This window comes from Protopterus annectens, chromosome 6.part0, assembly GCF_019279795.1.
Source record: "Protopterus annectens isolate FY-2018-M chromosome 6.part0, PAN1.0, whole genome shotgun sequence".
Taxonomy (NCBI): Eukaryota; Metazoa; Chordata; order Ceratodontiformes; family Protopteridae; genus Protopterus; species Protopterus annectens.
This window is the reverse complement of record NC_056737.1, coordinates 1,844,617,889-1,844,641,798: the sequence shown is the minus strand read 5'-3', so window position 1 is coordinate 1,844,641,798 and position 23,910 is coordinate 1,844,617,889. Positions and strand designations below refer to the sequence as shown.

At 44.0% G+C, this 23,910-nt stretch overlaps 1 protein-coding gene across 3 annotated transcripts in view; it reads left to right on the top strand.

Moving 5' to 3' along the window:
• STAT4 (signal transducer and activator of transcription 4) overlaps window positions 1-23,910 on the top strand; it is a 3,571,511-nt gene that overhangs the window by 2,373,821 nt on the left and 1,173,780 nt on the right. For all 3 annotated transcript variants that reach the window (XM_044075198.1, XM_044075197.1, XM_044075196.1), the window contains 3 exons: window positions 13,834-13,854; window positions 13,945-14,038; window positions 14,604-14,648. In XM_044075198.1, the coding sequence (XP_043931133.1) occupies window positions 13,834-13,854; window positions 13,945-14,038; window positions 14,604-14,648 (160 nt within the window). The remainder of the gene's footprint in view (window positions 1-13,833; window positions 13,855-13,944; window positions 14,039-14,603; window positions 14,649-23,910) is intronic.

Below are 23,910 nucleotides of genomic sequence, written 5' to 3'. Positions count from 1 at the left end.
TATATATATAGAACTTTTTGTATATTATAGTTAGAATACTTAGTGTTCATACATAGTCGTAGTATTTGTTGCTGTTTAATCCCCCTTGAAAACTCATTTTCTTCTTAGAGAGTTTTCCCCTCCCTCCCCCACCCCCGTTTTCCTTTTTAAGGTAGCCGTTTTTACTTAGAGGCTTATCCTTGTTTCCATTTTTAAGGTAGAAAAATTTTTTCATTAGAAATTGTGGTAGTTTACCCTTTCTTCTATTATAGAGTGTGTGTGTGCTGTTAGGGTGTGGTAACTTGTGTGGACTGTGTGTGTTTTTTTCTAGTTACCTGCTTCCCTTTGTACTCTTTCTTTGTATTTTGATATTTCCTTTACAGGAATGTCTAAAGACACGAAAGTGTCTGGATTCAAGAAGTGTGACTCATGCTGTCAGAAAATGTCACTGACAGATGGTCACACTTCTTGTGTCTATTGCTTGGGTGCCCTACACCTGCAGGACTCTTGTTTGGTGTGCCATGCCTTTAGTGCAAGAGTCCTGCAGGAGCATAGGAATAAGCTTATCCTTAGAGGGTTGCTTAAACCTGAAGGATCACCGGCCAAGTCTCAGTCAGTGAAACCTTCCAAGCCATCAAAGCCACCGGCTCCCAGTTCGGAGCTGTCGTCGGGTGTGGCGTCTGCATCAACTTCGGTTCTGGCTGGAACCGAAGTACCTATCTCCCAGTTGGCCCTGACTCTGCTGTCAGAACCATCAGGGAATCGAAAATGCTGTAGATCGCCATCCTTAGAGTTGATACACTCAGCACCGGGGTCGCCTTTGTTGCAGTTGGAGCAAAGTCATCAATCCCACTCTTCTCGGTCGTCTAGGCTATCTGACCATGATTTGGAGAGAGTGGTGAGCAGGCTTTTAAAATTGCAGGCCCTGGCTAAAATGTTATCCAGCCCCACTCATCAGGGTTCGGCTCCATCTGTCTCTGCAGTAGTCCCTCCTTCGACTGATTCCTTGAGCTTGGAGCCGGAGCTTGCTGGGGCTGGGACCGTGAGACCATCGGCACCGATACCTACCCTTTCGGTTCCGTCGTCGGCTCCGATCTCTTCCATGGTGCCATCCTTGGAGGGATTTGGGCGCCGGGACTCCCTCATCGGCTCCGAGGGGGGCGATTGTCATCGGACCGTTGTCCGACCCCATTCTCCCTCTCGGAGCTTCTGCGCAGGTGAGTTCGGCTCCTACATTAGCTTCGGAGCCGTCTCTCTCGGTGCCGGGAAGGATTCTGGTCTCTTCGGAGCCGGACCCTTCTCTGATATCGGGAAGAGGCGCCTTCGAGGTCATGACGAGTGTGCTGGCATCTGAGTCAGCCTCACGGTCAGCCTCATCGGCTCCTCCCCCCCATGGTGCCTACGCCTGTCTCTGCCCCTCCTCCAGACCCCAAGCATGGGGAACAAGCGCTCCAGGGCACCCCATTGGGTGTGTCTTCCTCTTCCGAGGCCTCCCCTGTTCATTCAGAGGAGCCCCCTCGAAAGAGGAAATGCAAGAGGAAGCATGCTGACTTCCCTGAGTCTGTCACTTCAGATACTGACTTGGAGGATTTGGAAGGGTCCCCGAGATCCCCCTCTGAGGATGTCTCTTTCTCAGACATCCTTGAGATACTTAGGCAGAGGGGGAACTGGACTACCCTTAACCCTTCAGAGGATGAGTCAGTATTCCAGGTTCCTGACCCTCCACCTCCTGGGTGTCTCCACCTTTCGATCCACTGATGTCTGTGGTAGCTCGGAAGGCATGGTCAGCCCCAGACACAGTGGAACCAACCCCCCGAAGACCCACAAAATTTATTACTGCACCACAAGACAAACAATTTCTGACTAAGGGTGTTCCCGTTGATGCCATGGTGGTAGCAGCGGCCACAAAAAAGGAGTTGGCTGAAACTTCTTCATCTGTCCATCCCCCTAATAAGGAATCTAGGACGATGGACAGATATGGGAAGTGGATGTTTGCATCAGCGACCTTCACCATGAAGTCGCTGAACTATTTGTGCCACTTCACCTGCCTTCAAAGGGATCTCCTTAAAGAGCTAGGAGATACCCTTCAAGATCCATCAGCTGCGGGGGTCCAGGCTAAGGTTACCTCCCAGCTGGTGACTCTTAATTTGGTAGTAAACTCCTCCATGTGGCTCATCTCTTACGCAGCTGATGGTGCGAGTAGGGCCGCAGGCACAGGCGTGGCCTTGAGGAGGCATGCCTGGTTGCGGTTATGTAACTTTGCGGAACCCTTCAGGGCATCTTTCACAAACACCCCCTTTGATGGTTCTGCTCTTTTTGGACCACAGGTGAAGTATACCCTTACCAGATGTGAGCAGGAAGGCAAGACTCTCTCTGCTGTGGGAGTCCGTTTTTCCACTCCTTCAAGACCGTATCCCAAGGGTCAGAAGAGTGGGAAGATGTGGTTCCGGAAACCCCAGGGAGCCTTGCCTGACACACGTGGAGAGTTCCCCTCCAGGGACAGAGGAGGGAACAACAGTAGATGCCGCCCTCTGGGCAGAGGGGGTCCGCAAAATCAGGGCCAAAGAGAATCTTTCTCCGACAAGCCCTTCCAGCATCCCTGAGGTGCTGCCCGGCTGTCCACCTTCGGAGGCAGTCGGGGGAAGATTATCGCTGTACCCAAAAGCTTGGCAAAGTATAACACAAGACAGATGGGTACTGTCTATCATTTCCGAAGGCAACAAGATCCCCTTCCTTCGCACTACCTACATTCCCAACAAATCCCTTCCAGATGTTCCACCCAATCTAAGGGATCAAGCCATTCACGAAATTTCAAAACTGCTAAGAAAAAGAGCCATCCAGCCAGTCCCGGCAGACCAGCAAGGATCCGGAATTTACTCAAGGCTCTTTTTGTACCAAAAAAGACAGGGGACTGGAGACCCATTCTGGATCTCAGCAGACTAAACAAGTCTGTTCAAAGAACGAAGTTCCCGATGGTCACACTGCAGTCCATTTTACCCTTTCTGGGTCAGGACAATTGGATGTGCTCCATAGATCTTCAGGACGCGTACTACCATATCAAAATGGAATGACGCTCCAGAAGATTTCTCCACTTCCGGCTGGGAGCCAGTCATTATTAGTTCAGAGCTCTGCCCTTTGGTCTCACCACAGCCCCCAGGGTGTTCACCAAATGTTTGGCAGTAGTTACCGCTCACCTGAGACGGCAAGGATTCCAGGTGTTTCCATATTTAGACGACTGGCTCCTTACTACTACCACCAGACATCACCTGCTGCGAGCCAGAGACTACACCATTCAAATTTGCTCCAAATTAGGCATCACAATAAATTTTGAAAAGTCTGCATTGTCGCCTTGTCAATCTATTACCTTTATAGGCGCAAACTTAAATACAAAGGACATGTCAGCGAGACTTCCATTAGACAGAGTGCTAGACATTCGCCAGCATGTGCAGGTCTTATTAGGATGCAAAAAAATTCAGGCCAGATTCGTCCTAAAAACCTTGGGTCTCATGGCAGCAGCTATCATACTAGTTCTCCTTGCTCGTTTTCATATGAGGATTCTTCAGTGGATGCTGTTCACCCAATGGTCTTTCCAGCAACTTCCAATGTCTCACAAGATAATGATCACACAGACATGCAAAATCCAACTTGCTTGGTGGATGGTTTCCCCATCAGTACCCCAGGGCAGATCATTTGTTCTTCCTCCTCCAGTGGCTACGGTGACCACGGATGCCTCCCTGATCGGGTGGGGGGGGCATTTTCAGGGCAGAACAGTCCAAGGCACCTGGCAGCCTCACGAGTACCATCTGCATATCAATGTCTTGGAGATGAGGGCCGTGCTTTTGGCGTTGCAAGATCTTCACAACTCTCTTCCCACCGGGACCATTGTAATTCAAACAGACAATATATCGGTAGTGTGGTACATCAACAAGCAGGGCGGAACCAGGTCCTACCCCCTATGTCGAGAAGCACTCAGACTCTGGCAGTGGGTGATCTCTTCCCAATGGTTTCTGATAGCAGCGCACATCCCTGGGAAGTCCAACGTTATAGCGGACAGGCTGAGCAGAGCAATTCTCACGCCTCATGAGTGGTCTCTCAATCAAACAGTGGCGGACCAAATCTTCCACAAATGGGGTCAGCCTTGCTGCGACCTTTTTGCCACCCTCTTCAACAGCAAGTGCAACAATTTCTTCTCTCTCCTCCAGAGACGCTCTAGTTCACGATTGGTCTCAGGGACTTCTTTATGCATTCCCTCCATTCCCCCTGATCCCCAAATTGATACAGAAAGCTACCACCTTGGGATGCAAGATGATCCTCATTGCCCCTTACTGGCCTCGACAAATTTGGTTCCCGTTCCTGCATCATTACCTTCTGGAGCAGCCCTGGACTCTGGACACAGTTCCAGACCTCCTGATCCATCAATCGGGTGGGCTGCACCAATCCCTTCAATCTCTCCAGCTCACTGAGCTTGGTTGCACCACTTCCGACCTTAGCCAGGCTTTTGAATATCTCTCACTCGGTGCGTGAAATCATCTTATCATCGCACAAGTCTAGCACTAGAAAGATTTATGCTAGTAAGTGGAAACGTTTCTCTTTTTGGGTAGAGGCTAGGAATATAGATCCCTTTTCAGCCCCTGTGCACCATATTTTGGATTTTTTAGCGGAACTTTTTCGTGCTGGATCTTCTTCTGCCACGATTAGAGTTCAGTTAGCTGCAATTTCCAACTTTCATACAGGTCTATCGGATACTAGTATTATGTCCCATAAGCTTTGTAAAGCTTTTCTTAAAGGGACTACTTTACTCAGGCCCCCAGTTAGAGATCCCCCACCTCCGTGGGATCTAAATTTGATTTTAGCTTCCCTGATACTGCCCCCCTTTGAACCGGCAGCTTCTTGTTCCTTGAAGTTTCTTTCTTGGAAGACCCTTTTTCTGGTTGCAATTACTTCAGCCAGAAGAGTTTCTGAACTTCAGGCCCTTTGTGTTCGCCATCCTTATCTAGTTTTCCACAATGACAGAGTGTCTCTCAGGACTAATCTTTCCTTCCTTCCAAAAGTTTCTTCTGACAATAATTTGAATCAGTCTATTGATCTGCCTGTGTTTTTTCCAAATTATTCCAACAAGGCGGAATACAAATTGCATCAGTTGGATGTTCATAGACAGTTATGCTTTTACTTGCATAGAACTAAGCAAATAAGAAAATCAGACCAGCTGTTCCTGTCCTATGCTGAGGGTAAACAAGGTCTACCTGTGTCGAAAGTAACCTTATCTAGGTGGTTGACATCTATCATTACATTTATATATCAGCTAAGGAATAACGAGCTTCCTGCTAAACCGAAAGGTCACTCCACTAGAGCTCTAGCTACTTCAGTGGCTTTTCAGGCAAGATTGTTAATGGAAACTATTTGTGCGGCAGCCACATGGGCCAATCCTCATACCTTTATTTCACATTTTAAGCTGGACGTGGCCTCCAGGAGCAGAGTTGATTTTGGTTCCACTGTTCTGAAGAGTCTGTTCCGATGAGCCACCCAGGATTGAGGTGCTAGGGACACTGTCCCAACCAGCAAGAATGAAGGCGAGATGGACAACTTAACATTAAGAAGTTATGTACCTACCATAACATTCCATGTTAGTTGTCTTCTTCTCACCTTCTTTCTTGCGTCCCACCCTCCATCCCCCTATCCTAGTAGACCGAGAAGAGTTCCTTATGTTTTTCTCACTGGCTGAGACTTCTCTGGCTATTCCTTCTGACTAGTAGTCTCTTCAGTAGGATTTATGCATTCTAGGACAGGATTCCGGTATTATTATTATTATTATGTCTGCAGTTAGACTTACCAAACGAGATCTGGGTATCTAGCGCCAGGCATCATGGGATATAGGGGGGCCTCGAGCCAGTAAGTAGCTCTCAAGCTTTTGAAGATGGCCGAGTCGGAGCCGAGGATCGGCTCCGAACCCAACCAGCAAGAAAGAAGGAGAGAAGAAGACAACTAACATGGAACGTTATGGTAGGTACATAACTTTATTATTTACCAAGGTAACTTAGCATTAAGCATTTTTTTAAATCTCAGACTCCCCTTCCTCACTCTTCATGTGACAGATGACAGGCTCAGCATGTCCTGAGATTGAAGCCTTCAGCTGTGGCAGTTTTTTTCTGCCATCCAAAGAAGGAAATCCTCAGACTCTTCACAGGATTCATTGCTGATTTTTCTTCTGGCTTTATGTTAATTTAAGCCCTATTTGGATGTCCGCTTCCTCTCATTTTATTATTAGATTTATTACTCTCTATATTTTAATGTTTATTTTTATGTTTTTTTAAATATATTGTAATATTTTATTTCTGTCAGTGTTTACAGCAATTCCTTTGGGAGTATCTACTTGTAACAGTGTTTATTTGTTGTCTGTCTTCGACATATGCTTGTTTTTACTGTTTCCAAGGAAACCTTTAGTATTTCTCTAGACGTGCAGTGTGTCTGTATACTGTTAGGCACTAGGGGTTGTCTCATGCAGTCAGAAGCTTTACTGTTGTTATTCTATTTTATTTTAATCTATCTTTTGACAGGAAAATGTTGCAGAACTTGTATTTTAAGCGTTTATGCATTATTTACGATATGCATAGCTTTGCTCTGTGTGTGTTTTTAACATCAGATTGCAGTTTTACTGCAAATGAAGTTATTTGAATGTACTGTGGAGATTTTACTCTCTGAACAGAAAAAGTAGTTTAAATCACTATGTCAGTTTAACAAGGTTAAAGTGTGTGGAGCTATGACTAAATGCCGAATTTTATGGCTGTCCCCTCCTTTCTTAAAAGCCTAGGAAGATGTTTATAAAGCTGTCTGCAGGACATCAGTATTTATTCCAGCAGACCTTAAAAAGGCTCAGAGAAGATATAGGGCCTTCTTGGATATGATAGATCTCTTTTTCTCATTTAACCATTGACTCAGCTGCGGTCTCCCCAGCTGTCTGCTCAAATAAAAAAGTCTTTGGCTTCATTTTATCCAATGTCCCCGGATAAAGAGAGAAAATGGTTAGATGTTCAGGACAAAGGGATGTCTCTTTCTAGTAATGTAGCCTTTAGAATGTTAAATTGTTTCTAATTTGTGTCAGGTTTTGAAATATACTTTAAAAGATGTACTTAAATGAGCGGATACAGTCTTGAGAAATGCATTTTTTCTGTTGTATTAAAATGGTATGCTTTATTACATAATCAGAACTTCCCTGATGATTTAAAAGCCGAAATTTTGAATGCACCTTTAAGTTCTGAATTGGTGTTTGACCCTCTGTTACACAAATTCTCAAAAAGTTGGACGATAGAAGCAAATTACTGCATGGAATGTCTGGGATATTTTGTGTACCCAAGTTCTCCCCAAATAAGGCATCTTCCTTCAAGGGGCAAAACAAACAAAAATCCCAGCCAAATAAATGTCAGGGATCCAAAAGAAAATGGCGGGAGGGTAATTCTTCATAATCACACAAAAGGGGTTCCATTCTGTAAAACCTTCTGCAAAGCAATAAATATTCTGAGTCTTAGAGCAAACCTCCTGCCTTTCCTTCTCTTCCTCCATTCACCAGGCTCTGTCTCCCAACCCTTCTGCATCCTGGGTGCAGATAGTCTTAGACAAATGGGTTCTGAGAATAATTTGGAGAGGATACACTTGGCAGTTTGGCAGTGGATGGAAAATCCTTCCCAATTCAGGGGAATTCCCAGACACCCACTAGACCAGAGATTGCTGTTTCCTCCATTACACCATCACATGGTAGAAGCAGGGGTCATAGAACCACTGCCTGCAGTACACAAAGGTAAAGGATTTTGCTCCAGACTCTATTTGGTACAGGAGAAAGGAGCACTGCTGGAGACCCTGTTCTAGATCTTGTCCTTTCTTAACACCTTTGTAAAAGTTCTGAAATTCAAAATTCTCACCTTACAATCTGTCTTAGATTGCTTTCAGATCATTGTCTTATGATGGCTCTTGATCTCAAGGTCGGTTATCATCATATTCCTATTGTTCCCAGTTTCAGGAAATTTTTGAGATATGATGTGTTGGGCTTACATCATTAGTTCTTTGCATTACCCTTTGGGCTATCTACTGAACCTCAAGTGTTTACAAAGTGTGACCCCAGTGGTTGCCTTCTGCACAGCCCAGACATCTTCATTTTTTATGTAGATGACTTGCTCATTTGCGCAGATTTTGTATCCATATGCTTGAATTCCTTTGACAAAGTCACATCCCTCTTTCCCACCAGGGCTTCAAAGCGAACATTCAAAAGTCCTTCCTCATGCCATCATAATGAATTGTTCTTCTGGGGTGTTGGATAGACACAGTAAAAAGAATGGTTTTCCTTCCAGAAAACAAAGTTCTTACTTACCAGGGCATTTTCTTGGATTTCTTACTTCTAGATGTTGTCTTAGCAAGAGAGATCCTCATAATTCTAGGCCTCATGGCATCAATGATCTTAATAATACTACTAGCCAGACTACACAAGAAAAATTCAGTGGTACTGGAAATATTGTTGGACCTAGCACCTTCATGCCTTGGATTTCCAGGTACCGGTACTGGGATTTTTAAAACGGGAACTGCAGTGGTGGTGGAATCAACTGTCTATGAATCCAGGACTCCCTTTCTCTCTTCAGATCCCAGTCCATTCTGTTCAGATGGACTCTTCATCAGGTTTTTCTTGGGGAGCAGTGTCCATGGGATTTCAAGTGCAAGGCTTGTGGGGTCCTAGGAACATGCCAAGGCACTTAAATGTAAAAGTGATGCTAGCAGTGATCATGCCTTACAAATTCTAGTGGTCACAGACAACACTACTGTGATCTGTTACCTGAACAAGCAAGGGGGTACAAGGTCATACACTCTTTGAGGGTTGGCAGTGATGGCATGGGAGCTGGATGTACCACATTCTCTGATTCCTTGGCCTTGTACATTCCATCAGAGCAAACCATAGTAGTAGACAGACTAAGCAGATCCTGGACTGACCCTCACGAGTGGAAACTCCATGTAGAGGTTTTCCAGCAGTTCATCCAGATAGGTTCATAGGTGTTTACAAGACTAATGGCCACAAGGGCCTTTTTAAGCCTAGCCATGCATCACAAACCTCTGACAAATTCTGATACCCTTGTAAGTGTAAGCAGTGGCTTGGAAGATGAAACATTTACAAGCAGAGGCCTGGGAGATGAACCATTTAGAGGTTGTCTATGTCCATTAGAGACGTAGGTGCCAAACCAGAGATGAATTTCCTGTTCCCTATCCAATTGTCCAAGTTGCACTTGAATTGGGTTAGGGATGAACTATGCTTCACATGGATGGGGCGGCTGTTCCAGAGACGGGGTAATCTCTGGGATACATACCTATCTCTCCAGCAGGTTCTGTTTATATCACAGGCAAGGTTTATGTCTTTAGAATGGGTAATTCTGGTGCTGTTTGATCTGACAATACCCTATATGCCAGGCATAGATCTTCCCTCAAAAGCCTGTAGGAGACCGAATACAGGGATAGGGCCTTGAGGTGGTTTGCATAGGACATTTTACTTATGCCCTGTATTGTTTTAGTGAGGAACGTCTGTGGACATTCCAATTGTTGGATATGCTTGGTTAGGTACATAACAAAGGGGACATTGTACTCAATGATAGGTCTGATGAATGCCAAATACAGTGGAACAATGACTTCCTTGGACTTCGATGCCATACCTTTGTTCATAAGTTGCGCAACATAGAATGATTTCCTCACCACTGCAGACACATGATGGTCAAAGGCTAGATTACTGTCTGTGTGCTTCTAAGTCCCTGACTACCGGGTCAGCTCTAAGGGGTGTGTTGTCAATATGATAGTTACCAGTGGTGGATGACTTCCTGAAGGAAACTGTTATGCATTTCTTGGCATTTAGTTTTAGTCCATGGCTCTGACACCAGTTGTTTGTCTGTGTCAGCACTTCCTGGAGAACATTTGTGTCAGTGGAGGATTCAATAACCGCTCCTAATTTGCAAGCATCTGCAAATTTAGTTAGCCAGAGACCATTGACACTGCCTTGACTTCAGAGTAGTAAATAGCAAATAGGAGCAGTCTAAGGACTGCTCTCTGAGGGGCTTCACTTGTGACTGGCCTCTTTGTAGAGGTAGACTCCCCAGTTGTAACTTCCCGGGCCCATTCTGTGAGCCAGTTGGCTATCCACTGGGTGACATATGAGTTTGTACCTAACCTCCTGAGTTTGTTAACAATGCCTGAGTAGTATTGTGTTAAATGCCTTGGCCAGGTCATGGTAGGCAGTGTGAACCATTTTGCCCTCATTTGTTGCTTTGGTGACCTTTTCAAAGAAGTCTACAAGACTGAATAAGCGTTATCTACCCTTGACAAAACCAAACTGGATTGGGTCCAATGTCTGGAGGTTTACTGTATCACTTTTGATCATTTCCATGATAATTATTTCCATGGCTTTACATATAAGACTTGTGAGACTTATGGGTTGGTAGTTTCCAGGGGAATAAATACCTCAAGTAGATCTGTTTGACTCCTTTCAAAACAGACAGTTGAAAAAAATCTGTTCAAGACATCCATGAAGCCATGCTTGGAAGACAGATGCTGTATCATTCCCATGGTCAAGAATGTTCCTGTATATGCATTTCCACGCTTTTCATTGATTTCTGAGGAGCTTCTGAAGATTCAGAAAGAATTACCAAAGATCAGTATGGTAACCCCCATTTGGCCTGGTCAAAGTTGGTTCTCCCTTTCAATGGAATTGGCCAAGGGCAATTGCCACAAGCTTCCTCGCAGACTGGATTTGCTCACACAGCATAAGGGGTAACTGATGCAACCCATCTTAGAATAATTATAGCTGACAGCCTGAATGATTCTGTTTTGATAACTTTTAAGCTGTTGTTCCATGAGGATGTGCAGCAGGTAATTTAGGAGGCAAGAAAACCTGCAACCAGAAAATCTTAAGGTATACAAGTAAAAAAAGTTTTCTAGGTGGTGCCCAGCCAATAACAGTGGTCCTAAAAGGGTTTTGACCCCTCTGGTTTTGAAATATTTGTGTAAGATGGTTTGTCATAGGCATCCATCATAGTGCATTTTGCGGCCACCTCAGTTTGTTTACCCATGAATCCCCCCTCTTTCATTTCTTTTTGTTGTCAGTTTATGAAAGCAGTGTTGCACATGATAACCCGTGCGAAAACAAATATCTCCTCCCTGGAATCTCAACTTTGTTCTTGAAAATTTGACTTTAACTGCTTTTGAACCTTCCACTCAGGGTGTTTTACTGTTCATTACTTGGAAAACTGTTTTACTCATTGCTCTGACATATGCAGGATGAGTCTGTGAGCTGCAAGCTCTCATGGTGGGCCCAACCCTATCTGATTTTTCACAAGGACAGGGTTGTGTTATGCAGTAATCCACCATTCATAGCTAAAGTTGATTCTGAATTTACCTTGAATCTCGCAGTGTTCTATCCTGATTGAAAAAACAAGGGAGGAAAGATTCTACATACCTTAGATGCGCACAGGCAACTCAGGTACTACTTTGATTGAACAAAGGCCTTTAGGAATGCTGAATGACTGTTTGTTTCCTATATAGGGGTTCAGAAAGGTCAACCTGTCTCTAAGCAAACTATTGTACAATGGTTGTCCCCTGCTATTCTTTACTGATGCTTCTGCCATGGTAAATCTCTTCCAGGCAAGGTTAAGACTAATTTGACTAGGGCCTTATCCTCTTTGATGGTATATTGGAAAGGGGTGGACTCTAGAAGCATTCTAGAGACATTAGCCTGGTCGTCAGTTCATACCTTCACAAAGTACTACAAACTGTATTCATTTTCAAGGCTCAGAGTAAGCTTTGCTAGGACCATTCTCCAGGGGCTTCTGGATTTTTATCCTTCCATCTCCCAGGTAGGATAAGGTTTGGGAATCTACTCAAAATACCACTGAGGCAATGGGAATGATGAACATAGTTTGTGTCTTTCGGCTTTTCCCAGTTAGGGGTCGCCACAGCGGAACTCCGGTCCGCTAATGATTGGCAGTAGAGTTTTATGTGCTGGCGTACCGGGCCTATCGCACAACCTTCAACAAAGGAATGCCTATTCACGCATGTCGCCACAAAGAAGATGCTCTAACTGAGAATCGAACGGGCAACATCTAATTGTGAGGTGACAGTGCTACCACAGCACCACCACCGCAGTATGGAATGATGAACATAGTACAGTAGAATAAGTCCTGCTTACCTGTCACAGTAGATGTTTGAATTCTTTACTGTCTCAGTGGGAGCACCCACTCACTATCCACCAGACTGAAAATATAAAGTGATTGTCATACTGCATATATTGATAGCAAGAGACTTATGATAGTACATTGTGGATAAACATTTGCGTTAGGACACAAGGCAGGATTTATTTTGTAAGACAGTTTTATTAGTGTATTAAAGGTAATGTAGTTCCTGAATTTTAGCTTTATAGTATTTGTGGGTGTGGCTTTATCTATAATGCACCAACATGGTAACTGCAACTGCATTAAGATGAGAGGTGTGCTAAGATGCCTTTGAAGCACAGAAAAATAAAGCTTTACCATGCCCACAGGCATCTGGATTCAATTAGCTGAACCAGGTGATGGAATGAGTATCCAAAGTCAGCTCATTAATCCCCGAAGGACAATTTTGGTACAGCCTTAATGTTGCATTACAGCTGTCAGAGTAGAGGAGCAAGATGAGCACACAATCCTACCAAGAAATACATTTCACTATGACCAGCTCAAGTATGTGGAAGCATGCCCCAGGAGTCAGTATTATATGCCTTTCTTTGGCCATATGCAAATTCATTGTGCATGCTGTCTGGTAGAAAAAGTTGAGGAGAATTAGGCCTTCAGTGTGTCCAGGCTAAAACCTTCAGAATGATGGACCTCTGGATGCCTTCTGTTGTGTGCCCCAGTGGGGGAATGCATGGGTAGATCAGTTTGGACTGTCTGCAGAAGAAAGCTAGAAAATGTCTTTATTTGCAAAATTTCTTATGGATGAATTTGACACTTCAAATCCTGATTTTTGTTTCAGCACTGGGGTTCAGATTATTGAAGTACAAAGCTGAAGTATGATTTAATGCTTATATAATATGTATTTTGTCATTCACCCTTCTCATTGCTATGCAGTACTTATATGCAGCTCTGAATCCTTTTTAGCACTACTGAGTTTGTTTGTAAACTTGTATACTTACTGTAATATTTAATCTGCAAGTACTGTGTGTGTGTGTGTGTCTATGTCTATTTGTCTGTGTTTTGCATGTTTGCCCTTTACTTTATTACTTTAACGTGTTTTTTTGGGTCCGACATCCCACTAATGGGCCTTACATTCCTCCCTTCCTTCCATTGTCTAAGGACACTGGACAAGGGAAGTAAGAGTAGAGGATCACAACTGTCACCCAGCAAGGATATGGAGTCTTTTCTAACTTCTTCCCTTTGTTAACTGGCAGTCACAGTACAATGCTGATTGTGCTAAGCTCACTGCATTTGTGCCTTTCTGCTTCTCTGCTGTAACTGGCTAAAAGTTCGGAACACTCCTTGGTTGAGCTGACCACACCCCTAGATCATGCTTTCACCATGGAGTGCATATGTGAGGCCTCTGTGGTCTTTCCTTAGGTGGTGTTTCTGTAGCTATACCTGAACCAACCACTTCCCCCTATGGGTGAGTTGGCATCTGCCAACTCAGCTGTGTCTTCCCTGGCCAGCTTTTCTCTTGGACTACTGCTGAAACCTGAGTCATCTGAGGAATAGTTAGGGTTTCATCCTCATATGCAACAGAACCAGCTACAAGTTCTTTACTTTTTGATTTTTTTTAATTTAAGCCAATTGATTTTATGACTTCTTACTACATTTTTTTTTTTTTTTGCAGAGATATTCCTATGGGCATGGGGTAAGACATCTTACTTATAAAGTCCATTTAAGTTCTGTTTTATTATGTAAACTGTAATTAATGCTTTTGCTTACTTCTCTGACATCTCAGCAACCGTGTATTCAACATATGTGGAACGAACATAAAGGACATGAACATAGAAGAATCAATTAATGGGAGTCTGACTGTGGAATTCAGGCACTTGGTAAGTCATCAAGTAAGAGTAACATAAGAATTAGCAAGTTGGCTTTAGTCTGAAGAAGTATAAAGTAGTAAAACTTGAAAAGAGAAACATAAGACAAAAGAAGTGGGGTCAAATACACAATAACAGAACCGGAGTGGGACTTGTGAATGATAGTTGACGAAATTAATGTTTGAAATAACGGAAGAACAGTAAATACAGTGTAAATATTAAATATATGTGTAAATATTCTATATCTTGTGTTTTGTCAGTCAGTCCATATATAAGGTCATGCATCCATTTTATTGGCAAAGGTTTGTATTTTTTTCTGTCAAGACTTGCATAACAGATATTTATCAGCACTGGCAATGACAGAGTTTTTTAATTACCAGTACTAATATTTCACAAGTGTATAAACAGATCATGTTTTACTTTCATAGGAAGAGTAGATTCCTACTAGAGCTTTCTAAAATGATTAGTATCAGTTGTAAGTCCTCCCAGCATATAATTTGAGTTTATGAATTTATAGGTTGAATATATTTACTGTTCTCTTCATTGGTTAAGTATTCCTGTGACTTTTTTTGCACAGCAACTAAAAGAAAAAAAGGCTACTGCAGGGGCCAAAGGAAATGAGGTAAGAAGTGGTAGAGTGCATGGCTTTTGTTGTCCGTACAGTAGTAAATAATTACATAATATTGCATATACTGTACTGCAGGATGTGTTCATACATAATAGTGTACTGCTGCCTTCATTACTTGAAGCAGAATATGTACAACTGAAATTATTTCATGTAAAACTGTGTATCCCTTTGTTATGGTTACTCTGTCTGTGCAGCTGAACACACCTTAACATTTTAGCAGCACTGTAAGGCTCTGAATTTGTAAAGATAGGTAAAAGATAATTATTTTGTTTAAATAAAGTAATTATTTTGTTTATATTTCATTTTCCAAGTTAATGTTTTAAATGTTTTTCAGCACCTTTATTAAATGATTAAATTATTACTTAGGATATAGGCAAGCATGCATTAACAGAAAAGAAAATGAACCATTTTAATATTTTCCATTCAAATACAATATACATCATATATGCTTTCTATCATCAGTCCAACATTACAAAAAATTGCTGAATTCTTGCTTTCCCTTAAACCTTACTCCTCCTCCTGAATAATATTATGCATGTATTGTTTGCACAATTTCCATTTATTTCTATGCAATTTGCTTCTTCCCTTTTCTAAAGATCCCCCTTCCAGTTTTTTTAATCTCTATTATAATATTCAGTACATCAAATACAACTGGCATAGACTTTGATTTCCATTTGCTACTAATTGTTTTTTGGCAGCCAACAGAATTAAACTTAATAAGGCCTTACTTTGTCGAGGAAGTTCAGATCCTGTATCCCAGCTCAAAAGAATAATTTCCTTACTTACAACCATTTGCTCACCCAATATTTCTGACAGAGTACTCTGTAGAGAATTTTTAAATCTGCCAGCTCATTGCAATCCAGAACATACGCTTCCAGTTACTTGTCTCTTCTCCATCACACCGTCAACATTTGCTGTCTACCTGAGAAAAAATTCTTTGAAGTCTGCTTGGGGTATAACAATACCTGTGCAAACACTTCCACGCAAAGATTGTAAACCTCTTTTACTTGGTTGCATACTTAGGAGCGACACATATATCTTCCCATTGTTTCTTATAAATTTCTTTTCCAGTCTTTCTACCCAATATTTTCTAACCTCCTCTGATTGATTCTTATAGTTATGAAGTATTTTATATGCCCTACTGCATGTCCTCCCCACAGTCGAGTGGTGTTCGAAAGACATGCGTAAATGGGCGTGCCTTCATTGAAGGTTGGGTGTCAAGCTGGCACCTCGACACCGTATAAATCTACTGCTAATTATTAGCAGACCGGAGTTCCGCTGTATGGACTCCTAACTGGGAAAAGCTGAAAGAAGAACAACAACATTTTATATGCCCTACTAATTAACCTTTTTAACAGCTGCTTCTGTTCTTAATTCAGCTAAAAACTCTACTAGAGCAAGTCTTTCACTTAGCACCCCCATCCCTTTCTCTTTGCCTGTACTCTGAGATCAAGCCCTGGTAAGGGAAGGCTGTCTGTAGCCTGCAGTCCAAATATTTTCTTGGCCTCATCCCACAATGTTTTAAGTGTGTTGATAAATGTCAGTAAGCTTGCAGAAAATGATTAGTTACAGTAGTATATTTACAAACTAGTTATTTTAGACTTAAATCTATCAGAGTAGTGTACTTTAGGTGCCTGCTTTTGTGATTTCAGATAAGATTTTAAAAGATTTGACTTTCAAGATGGCTGCACATTAAGTAACAGCTTAATTCTGGCTCTCCCATTGTGGAAATCGAAACCCAGTAGAGAAAGGCAGTGGACTTAAATTTCTGGGTAAATTTCAGTAATTGGCTAGTAAGTGGTGCAATTCCTGGATGCCAGCAAAAAAGAAATGCAGAGGACCTGAAAGAAAATCAACTACAAAACATGAGGAAAAAAAAAACACTGACTGGGAAGAGTACTGCAGCTGTTCAGCAAAAAGCAGTACAAGCTCCAGATATGACTTCCAGTAGCCTATAGGAAAGTATAAGGCAGCTGCATACAGACCTGATTAAAATAAATGAAACACTGATGGAGTATGTCAACTCAAATAAAAAGCTGGAAAAATAGAAAAAGCTTTAAACAGAAATTCAGATGAGGTGATAAAAATCAGAGGCTGAAATAAAGAAAGGGCTCGCTGAATATGAGACTGTTCACGAAGAGATGTTTCAAAAACATATACAATTAGAGGGCAGAGCCCATAGGGAAAATCTGAGATTTTCTGTGGTACCAGGGAATATGGAAGGAAGAGACTGTATTAATTTAATGAAAGCACAAATAAGTAACTGGACTGATATTCCACAGCAGGAGTTTATTGAAAGGCCAGATTGTGTGTTTGCTCCAAACCTGGCTATGAGAAAGCAAACCTAGACCTTTACTAATAATGTTGTAATCCTTCCAGCAGAAGAAATTAATTCTGACAAAATTGTGGCTGAAGGACAAAGTACTAAAAGTGGGAGACAGCAGAGTGTTTATGGAGAATGATTACTTACTGTACACCAGGCAGAAGAGGAATACATTTATTTGACTATTCAGGGAATGTTGAGAAGTAGGAGTGAGATTCAAACTGCTGTACCCAGCTATCTTCAAAGTATTCTTCACTGGGGGCCAAAAATCATTTTTTGATGAAGTACATGCTAAAGAGGAAATGCAAAAGTTTGTCCAACAAAAAATGAGCTGTGTAGCAAAAGGAGATTCTGCTGCTTGTTCATCTGGTAATAAAGACCACAGAGAGACTGCGCCAATGAAACCTTTCCCAATGTTTCAATGGAAGAGGCTGGAGAGAAGGAAGGGGAGCACGAGGGTTGATTAGAAGAATTGAGAGTACATTGGAAATGAAGCAGAGACATGATTTGGGAGATGGAGATGAACAGGAATAAAACCAGTAACTTGGAAATTAACAAATGTGGAATTGCAGAACAATAATTATATTTGTAAACTATGACAGAACAAGAAAATTTGGAAATATTGGACTTTGTTGGACTTTGTTGGGGTGACTGTAAAGCATATGCCCTACTTCATGTCATTAATGTAATGAAAAATACTTGGGGAAGGGGAAGAGAAGGGAGAAAGTGAAATGTAAATAAAACATTGTTTTCTTAATAGTACTATTTTTGTAGTACATTATTTTCTTTGCATACTGTAAATTGTTCTTCTGGATTGCAATAGGGATACTATTGTGGACAGGTGCTACTGTTTTTTTTTCTCTTCCTTCTTCTCTCTTTCTACTTGTTCAGTTTTGAGAGGTGTGGGCACTGCAATGTAAAAAAGAAACAGAAAAGTCAGTTAAAATAGCAAGACAAAAAATATGAATGTGTTTTTTCTTATTCTTGCATGGGGGAATGACTGGATTTAAGGCACTTAGCTTGATCTACTAACATGCTTTAAGAGAAAGCAAGTAAATGAAAAAGAATATAGAATATTATCAGGCTGTTTTCTACCAAATAAAATATGCTTAGTAGCAGTTCTGTATCTGGTCCTCATGTCTCCATGGAGACAATCTGATAAAGAGAAATTGGGAGAGCAATAACGATAGGTCAAAACCAGACAACACTTAGTAGAAGCACAGGCTACACCATGCAAGTTAGCATGGATAACCTTTTTTCAGGTTAACTCCAGTTTGTGAGTATGGCTGTCAGTTTGGGACATTTGTTCGTATTAGGAGGGTAAAACTTCAATATATGAAGATGTACATAGTTTTATGTGTTACTATTAAGTTAGTAGGTTTTAGGGGCTATTGGGGGTGTGTTTGTTTTTTTTTTTTTTTTTTTTTTTTGAGGACTTTTCAATAAAACAAAAAGATGTTATGTGATCCTATCTCGCCTACATTCTGACTGATGGGTTCGGAACCGATCCCTCGGCTCCGACTCGGCACGCTTATGCCAAAGAGCGAAGTCTCTTATTGGCTGAGCTTACTATATCCCAGGATGCACCACTACCAGTCCCCCAGATCTCGTTTGCCGCTAATCTGCGAAGACGTGGTCTCGAGCTGGCTGAGCTAAGTAGTAAATTTACTAACTTTTTTCTGTCAGGAATTTCTTGTTCTTGTCATAAAAAGCTGTTTTCACGGCTATTCTTCTCTTTTGTGTGTGTTTGGAGTTTATCAAAAGACTTTGTTGTGTGATTGGGTTGAGTTTGGTTAGGTCTCCTTCATCTAGGGCCTTCCCGGTCTTTCAACCCTCCTAAAACCTTACAGGGTTTCAAAGTACCCTTACTATTTTGTGACGCTTTCTTTACCTAAGCGATAACTGTAGTAGTGTCAGTAAACAGAAAGTAGTGATTTTTTCTGTCAAAGTTACTGATTGTTTTGCCATAATGTCTCAAAATCCTAGGCCTTCGGGTTTTAAAAAATGCACCAAATGCAATTTCAAAATGTCTATCACAGACGATCACTCGCTCTGTGTGTATTGTTTGGGTGCAAAACACTTACAGGAGTCATGCAGTGTGTGTCACGCTTTTTCCTCAAGGGTCCTCCAGGAGAGGAAAAATAAACTGATTCTTAAAGGGTTAATAAAACCTTCCTTTGAAGAAGCCTTGGCATCCTCTCCTTCTCCGACTAAAAAGAAAAGGGCGTCGGTTCCGACCAGTCCGTCGGATCCGACCGCCAAAAGACATAGGCAGGCTTCTCCTTCGGCTCCAAGGACTTGGGCCGAGGCGGAACGGTCTGCCTCGATGCCACCAGTCTCGACTCCTCTGGTTTGGAGCCTATGGCTGGGGCATCGAGGCGGGTCACCGTCGGCTCCACTGGTCCCGGAGCCGACAAGGGTTGCCCGCTCAGACACTTCCTCCTCGGCGCCGAAGTCCACCTCGGCACCGATGGAATCTAGTGTGGGTATTCCTTGGCGCCGATAGTCATCGGGTCGCCTCGGGCGGTCCCCTAGCCCTTTGGGGCCGTTGGAGAGGCCATCTCGAACCCGTTCAGTATCCTCTCGGTCTTCGAGGATGTCGGATTCAGATATAGACAGGGTGCTCCAAAGACTGTTCCAGTCTTCAGTCTTCCAAAAATTTGTTTGGCTCCGACCCAGTTGGCTTCGGAGCCGATAGCCCAGGCCCATCCCATTGCTATTCCTCCTCCGACCGCTTCGGTTGGAGCCGGTGGAGATCTTAGGGTCGGCTCCGACCCTTACTCCAACCCGGGCCTTCGGGTCCGAGTTTGGTACACGGACTTCTTGGCTGGACCGGGGTGATGTTTCGGGACCTATGCTTTCGGTTCCGAGCCTCCCTCTCGGTGCTTCGGCTGCGGGACTTCCGTCGGCTATCATGGCTCCGGAGACCGGACACTCCCAGGATTCTGGGGGTCCGGCTTTCAGAGCTATGAGGAGTGCCTTGGCCAAGTCTTCTTCGGCCATCTCTCCGGCTTTACCGGCACCTTCCCTGGGCGTGGAGACTGGGTCTTTGGCAGTTCCCTGTCCGTAGGCAGCGGAGCCCCTGGGCCTGAGGTTACCCCATTGGGGTTCCCCTCCCCCTGAGGGTTCTACGGAGTTGTCTTGGAGGAACCCCAAGGAAGAGATCGTGCAAGAGGAAGCACGTGGACTCCCGAGTCTATTACATCAGACACTGATCTTGATGATGCAGAGGGTCCCCGAAGTCGTCCTCGGATGATGTCTCATTTGCAGACATCTTAGAGATCCTCAAACAACGAGGCGGCTGGATATCCAAACCCCCCTCTGCTGATGAGTCAGTGCTCCTCAAGGCCTTTGGGGCTCAGCCCTCCGCCTCCTGGGTGTCTCCGCCCTTTGCGAGCTTCTGGATTTAGTTTGTCGACCCGTGGGAACATCCAGATACCGTGGAACCAGTCCCTTCTCGTCCTAATAAATTTTTGTCTGCCCCACCCGAGAAGGAGTTCCTCACTAAAGGCGTGGCTGTAGATGCCATGGTGGTGGCATCTGCTACACAACAGGACGTGGCAGAGGCTTCAACGTCCGTCCATCCTCCTAATAAGGAGTCTAGGAGCATGGACAGGTGCGGAAGCGCACCCTGACTTCAGCGGCCTTTACTTTAAGGTCTCTGAATTATTTGGCACATTTTACCAGGCTTCAGAGGGATCTGGTCAAGGAGCTGTCAGATTCCCTCTCGGGTAACCTACCTGAGCAGCTAGCCCAGTCGGTTAGCTCTCAGTTGGCTATCCTTACGTCAATTTCTAACTCGTCCATGAGGCTCATTTCCTATGCGGCCGAAGGCGGGTAAGCGGCAGGCACAGGCGTGGCTCTCACGGAGACAAGCCTGGCTCCGCTTGTGTCAGTTCTGGAGGCCTTCAAATCTTCCTTCGCCACGCTCCCTTTGATGGGTCCTCTTTGTTTGGACCTAAGGTTAAAGACACCCTTACCGCTGTGAGCAAGAGGGAAAAACTTTATCTGCCGTAGGTGCCCGTTATTCCACTCCCTTTCGGCCTTATCCCAAGGCTAAAGGAGGGAAGATGTGGTTCCGTAAATCACGTAAGTTTTTCCCCAACAGCAGGAAGATTCCCCTTCCAGAGGCAGAGGACGGGAAATTTTTCTGGGAGACGCCGTCCCAGAGGCGGCAGAGGGCCCGCAATTCTGGAGACCATGAGTCCTTTCGTGGCTCTTCAGCCTCCCACACATCATGAGGGATTGCCCGGCTGTGCTGCTCCGAGCCAGTCGGGTGTCGTTGCCAAGCACCTAAAAGCCTGGGAGTCAATCACTCAGGACAGATGGGTGCTTGGATCATGCGGAGGTTACACCATTCCGTTCATATACTCACCCCCACCGTCCAAAAAAATCCCGGACCCACCACCCAGTCAAAGGGAAATTGCAGCCGCAGAAGCTTTAAAGCTGCTAGAAAAAGGAGTCATCCAACCGGTCCCCGCAGACCAGATTGGATCCGGAAATTACTCCAGGTTCTTTTTAGTGCCAAAAAAGACAGGGGACCTGAGACCAATATTGGATCTCAGCAGACTGAACCAATCCGTCACGAAATCCAAATTCCGAATGGTCACGTTACAATCCATTCTCCCATTGTTGGAGAAGGATATTTGGATGTGCTCCATAGACCTCAAGGACGCCTATTATCACATACCGATACATCAGGCGTCCAGGAGGTATCTGCGCTTCAGCCTGGGAGTCAGTCATTACCAATTTTGTGCACTGCCCTTTGGTCTCACCACAGCCCCCAGGGTGTTCACCAAGTGTTTGGCAGTAGTGACGGCTCACCTGAGAAGTCTTGGATTCCAAGTGTTTCCCTATCTGGACGACTGGCTCCTGACTGCCACCACCAGGCATCTACTAATGGACAACCTCAAAGCCACCATCTCCCTAGGTGCTACCCTGGGGATTACATTCAATTGGTCAAAGTCTGTCTTGCTGCCCTCTCAGCACATAAGGTTCATAGGAGCAGAGATAGACTCAAAATTGATGCGCGTTTTTCTTCCTGCCGAAAGGATCCAAACTTTACAGGGCCAAGTTCAAGCTCTGATTTCAAGATCCAAAGCCCCAGCCAGGATGGTTCTACAAGTTTTAGGTTCAATGTCTGCCACGGTTCTTTTAGTTCCTCTGGCAAGATTGCACATGAGGATTCTTCAGTGGCTATTGTCAACTCAATGGTCCTTTCAGGACCTTCCCCTCAATCATCCCATCATGATTACAGAAACATGCAAACGGGACCTGCGCTGGTGGCTTCAGACATCCAATCTAAATCTAGGAAGTCCTTTTGTTATTCCCTCTCCAGTGGTCACCCTGGCGACAGATGCCTCCCAGACAGGGTGGGGGGGGCATTGTCTGGGCAGGTTAGTTCAGGGATCCTGGCTTCCAGACGAAACTCTTCTCCATATCAATGTATTGGAGATGAGGGCGGTACTTCTATCCCTACAGGCCTTACACAGGTTTCTCCCTCAGGGCATAATCGCCATCCACACAGACAACATGTCGGTGGTCTGGTACCTAAACAAGCAAGGAGGGACCAGAGCTTACCCCTTTGCAGAGAGGCCATGAGGGTGTGGGAATGGGCGTAGCTACCAGCCGTTCTTGGTAGCGACCCACATTCGGGAAATCGAATATACTGGCAGACAGATTAAGCAGGACAATTCTCTCTCCTCACGAGTGGTCCTTGAACAAAACAGTAGCAGATCAGGTTTTCCGGAGATGGGGGACACCGTGCTGCGACCTATTTGCAACTCCACTAAACACCAAGTGCAAAAGGTTCTTCTCCTTGACTCCACATCAGGGAGTACCAGCTATGGATGCTCTAGCACAACCTTGGCCAACAGGGCTACTTTATGCTTTTCCTCCGATTCCACTTCTCTCCAAAGTCATTCAAAAAGCTTCTCAATTGGGGTCCGCAATGATACTGATTGCCCCATACTGGCCTCGTCAGGTATGGTTTCCTTACCTGAAGAAATATGCGTTGGACGATCCGTGGACTTTAGACCTAATTCCGGACCTGTTAATTCATCAGTTGGGACAACAGCACCAGTCCCTTCACTCCTTGAAGTTGACAGCTTGGTTCCTCCACTTCCGACTTTAGTCAGAAGTCACACATTAGACCCGGAAGTTATTCACATTTTATCTTCGGCCCACAAACCCACCACTAAGAAATTGTACCTCAGTAAGTGGAAGAAGTTTGCTATCTGGGCTCAACTCAGGGGCTTAGACCCTATCACTGCTCCTATCCCAGAGGTTTTGAAATTCTTAACATCCCTGTTTAATCAAGGATCTTCTGTCTCTACTATTAAAGTCCAACTAGCGGCTATCTCTAAATTTCACGAGTCCATGGATCCTCCATTGATGAGCAGCAGACTATGCAAAACTTTCATTAAAGGTGCGGGTCTGTTAAGACCCCCAGTTTTTCATCCTGCCCCTCCGTGGGATCTAGATTTAGTGCTTCGTGCATTGACATCTTCCCCTTTCGAACCGGCTGCTACATGTGAGTTAAAATATCTGTCTTGGAAAACTGCCTTCTTAGTTGCAATCAGAGCTCCAAGCCCTGTCTATTAGACCACCGTACTTGATTTTCCACAAGGATAGAGTATCACTTAGGCCTAATCCATCCTTTGTCCCTAAGGTCTGTTCTAATCTCTGTCTCCAACAGTCTCTAGAGCTACCAGTTTTCTTCCCAAAATTCTCCAATCAGGCAGAATACACTCTCCATAAATTGGATGTTCACAGGCAATTGCGCTTCTATTTAGACAGGACTCAGCAACTTCGTAAGTCAGACCAGTTGTTTGTGTCCTTCTCAGACAATAAATTGGGTAAAACCATCACAAAAGCTACTATCTCCAAATGGATTAAAGATTGCATAACTCAGGCTTATTCTTCTTCGAATAA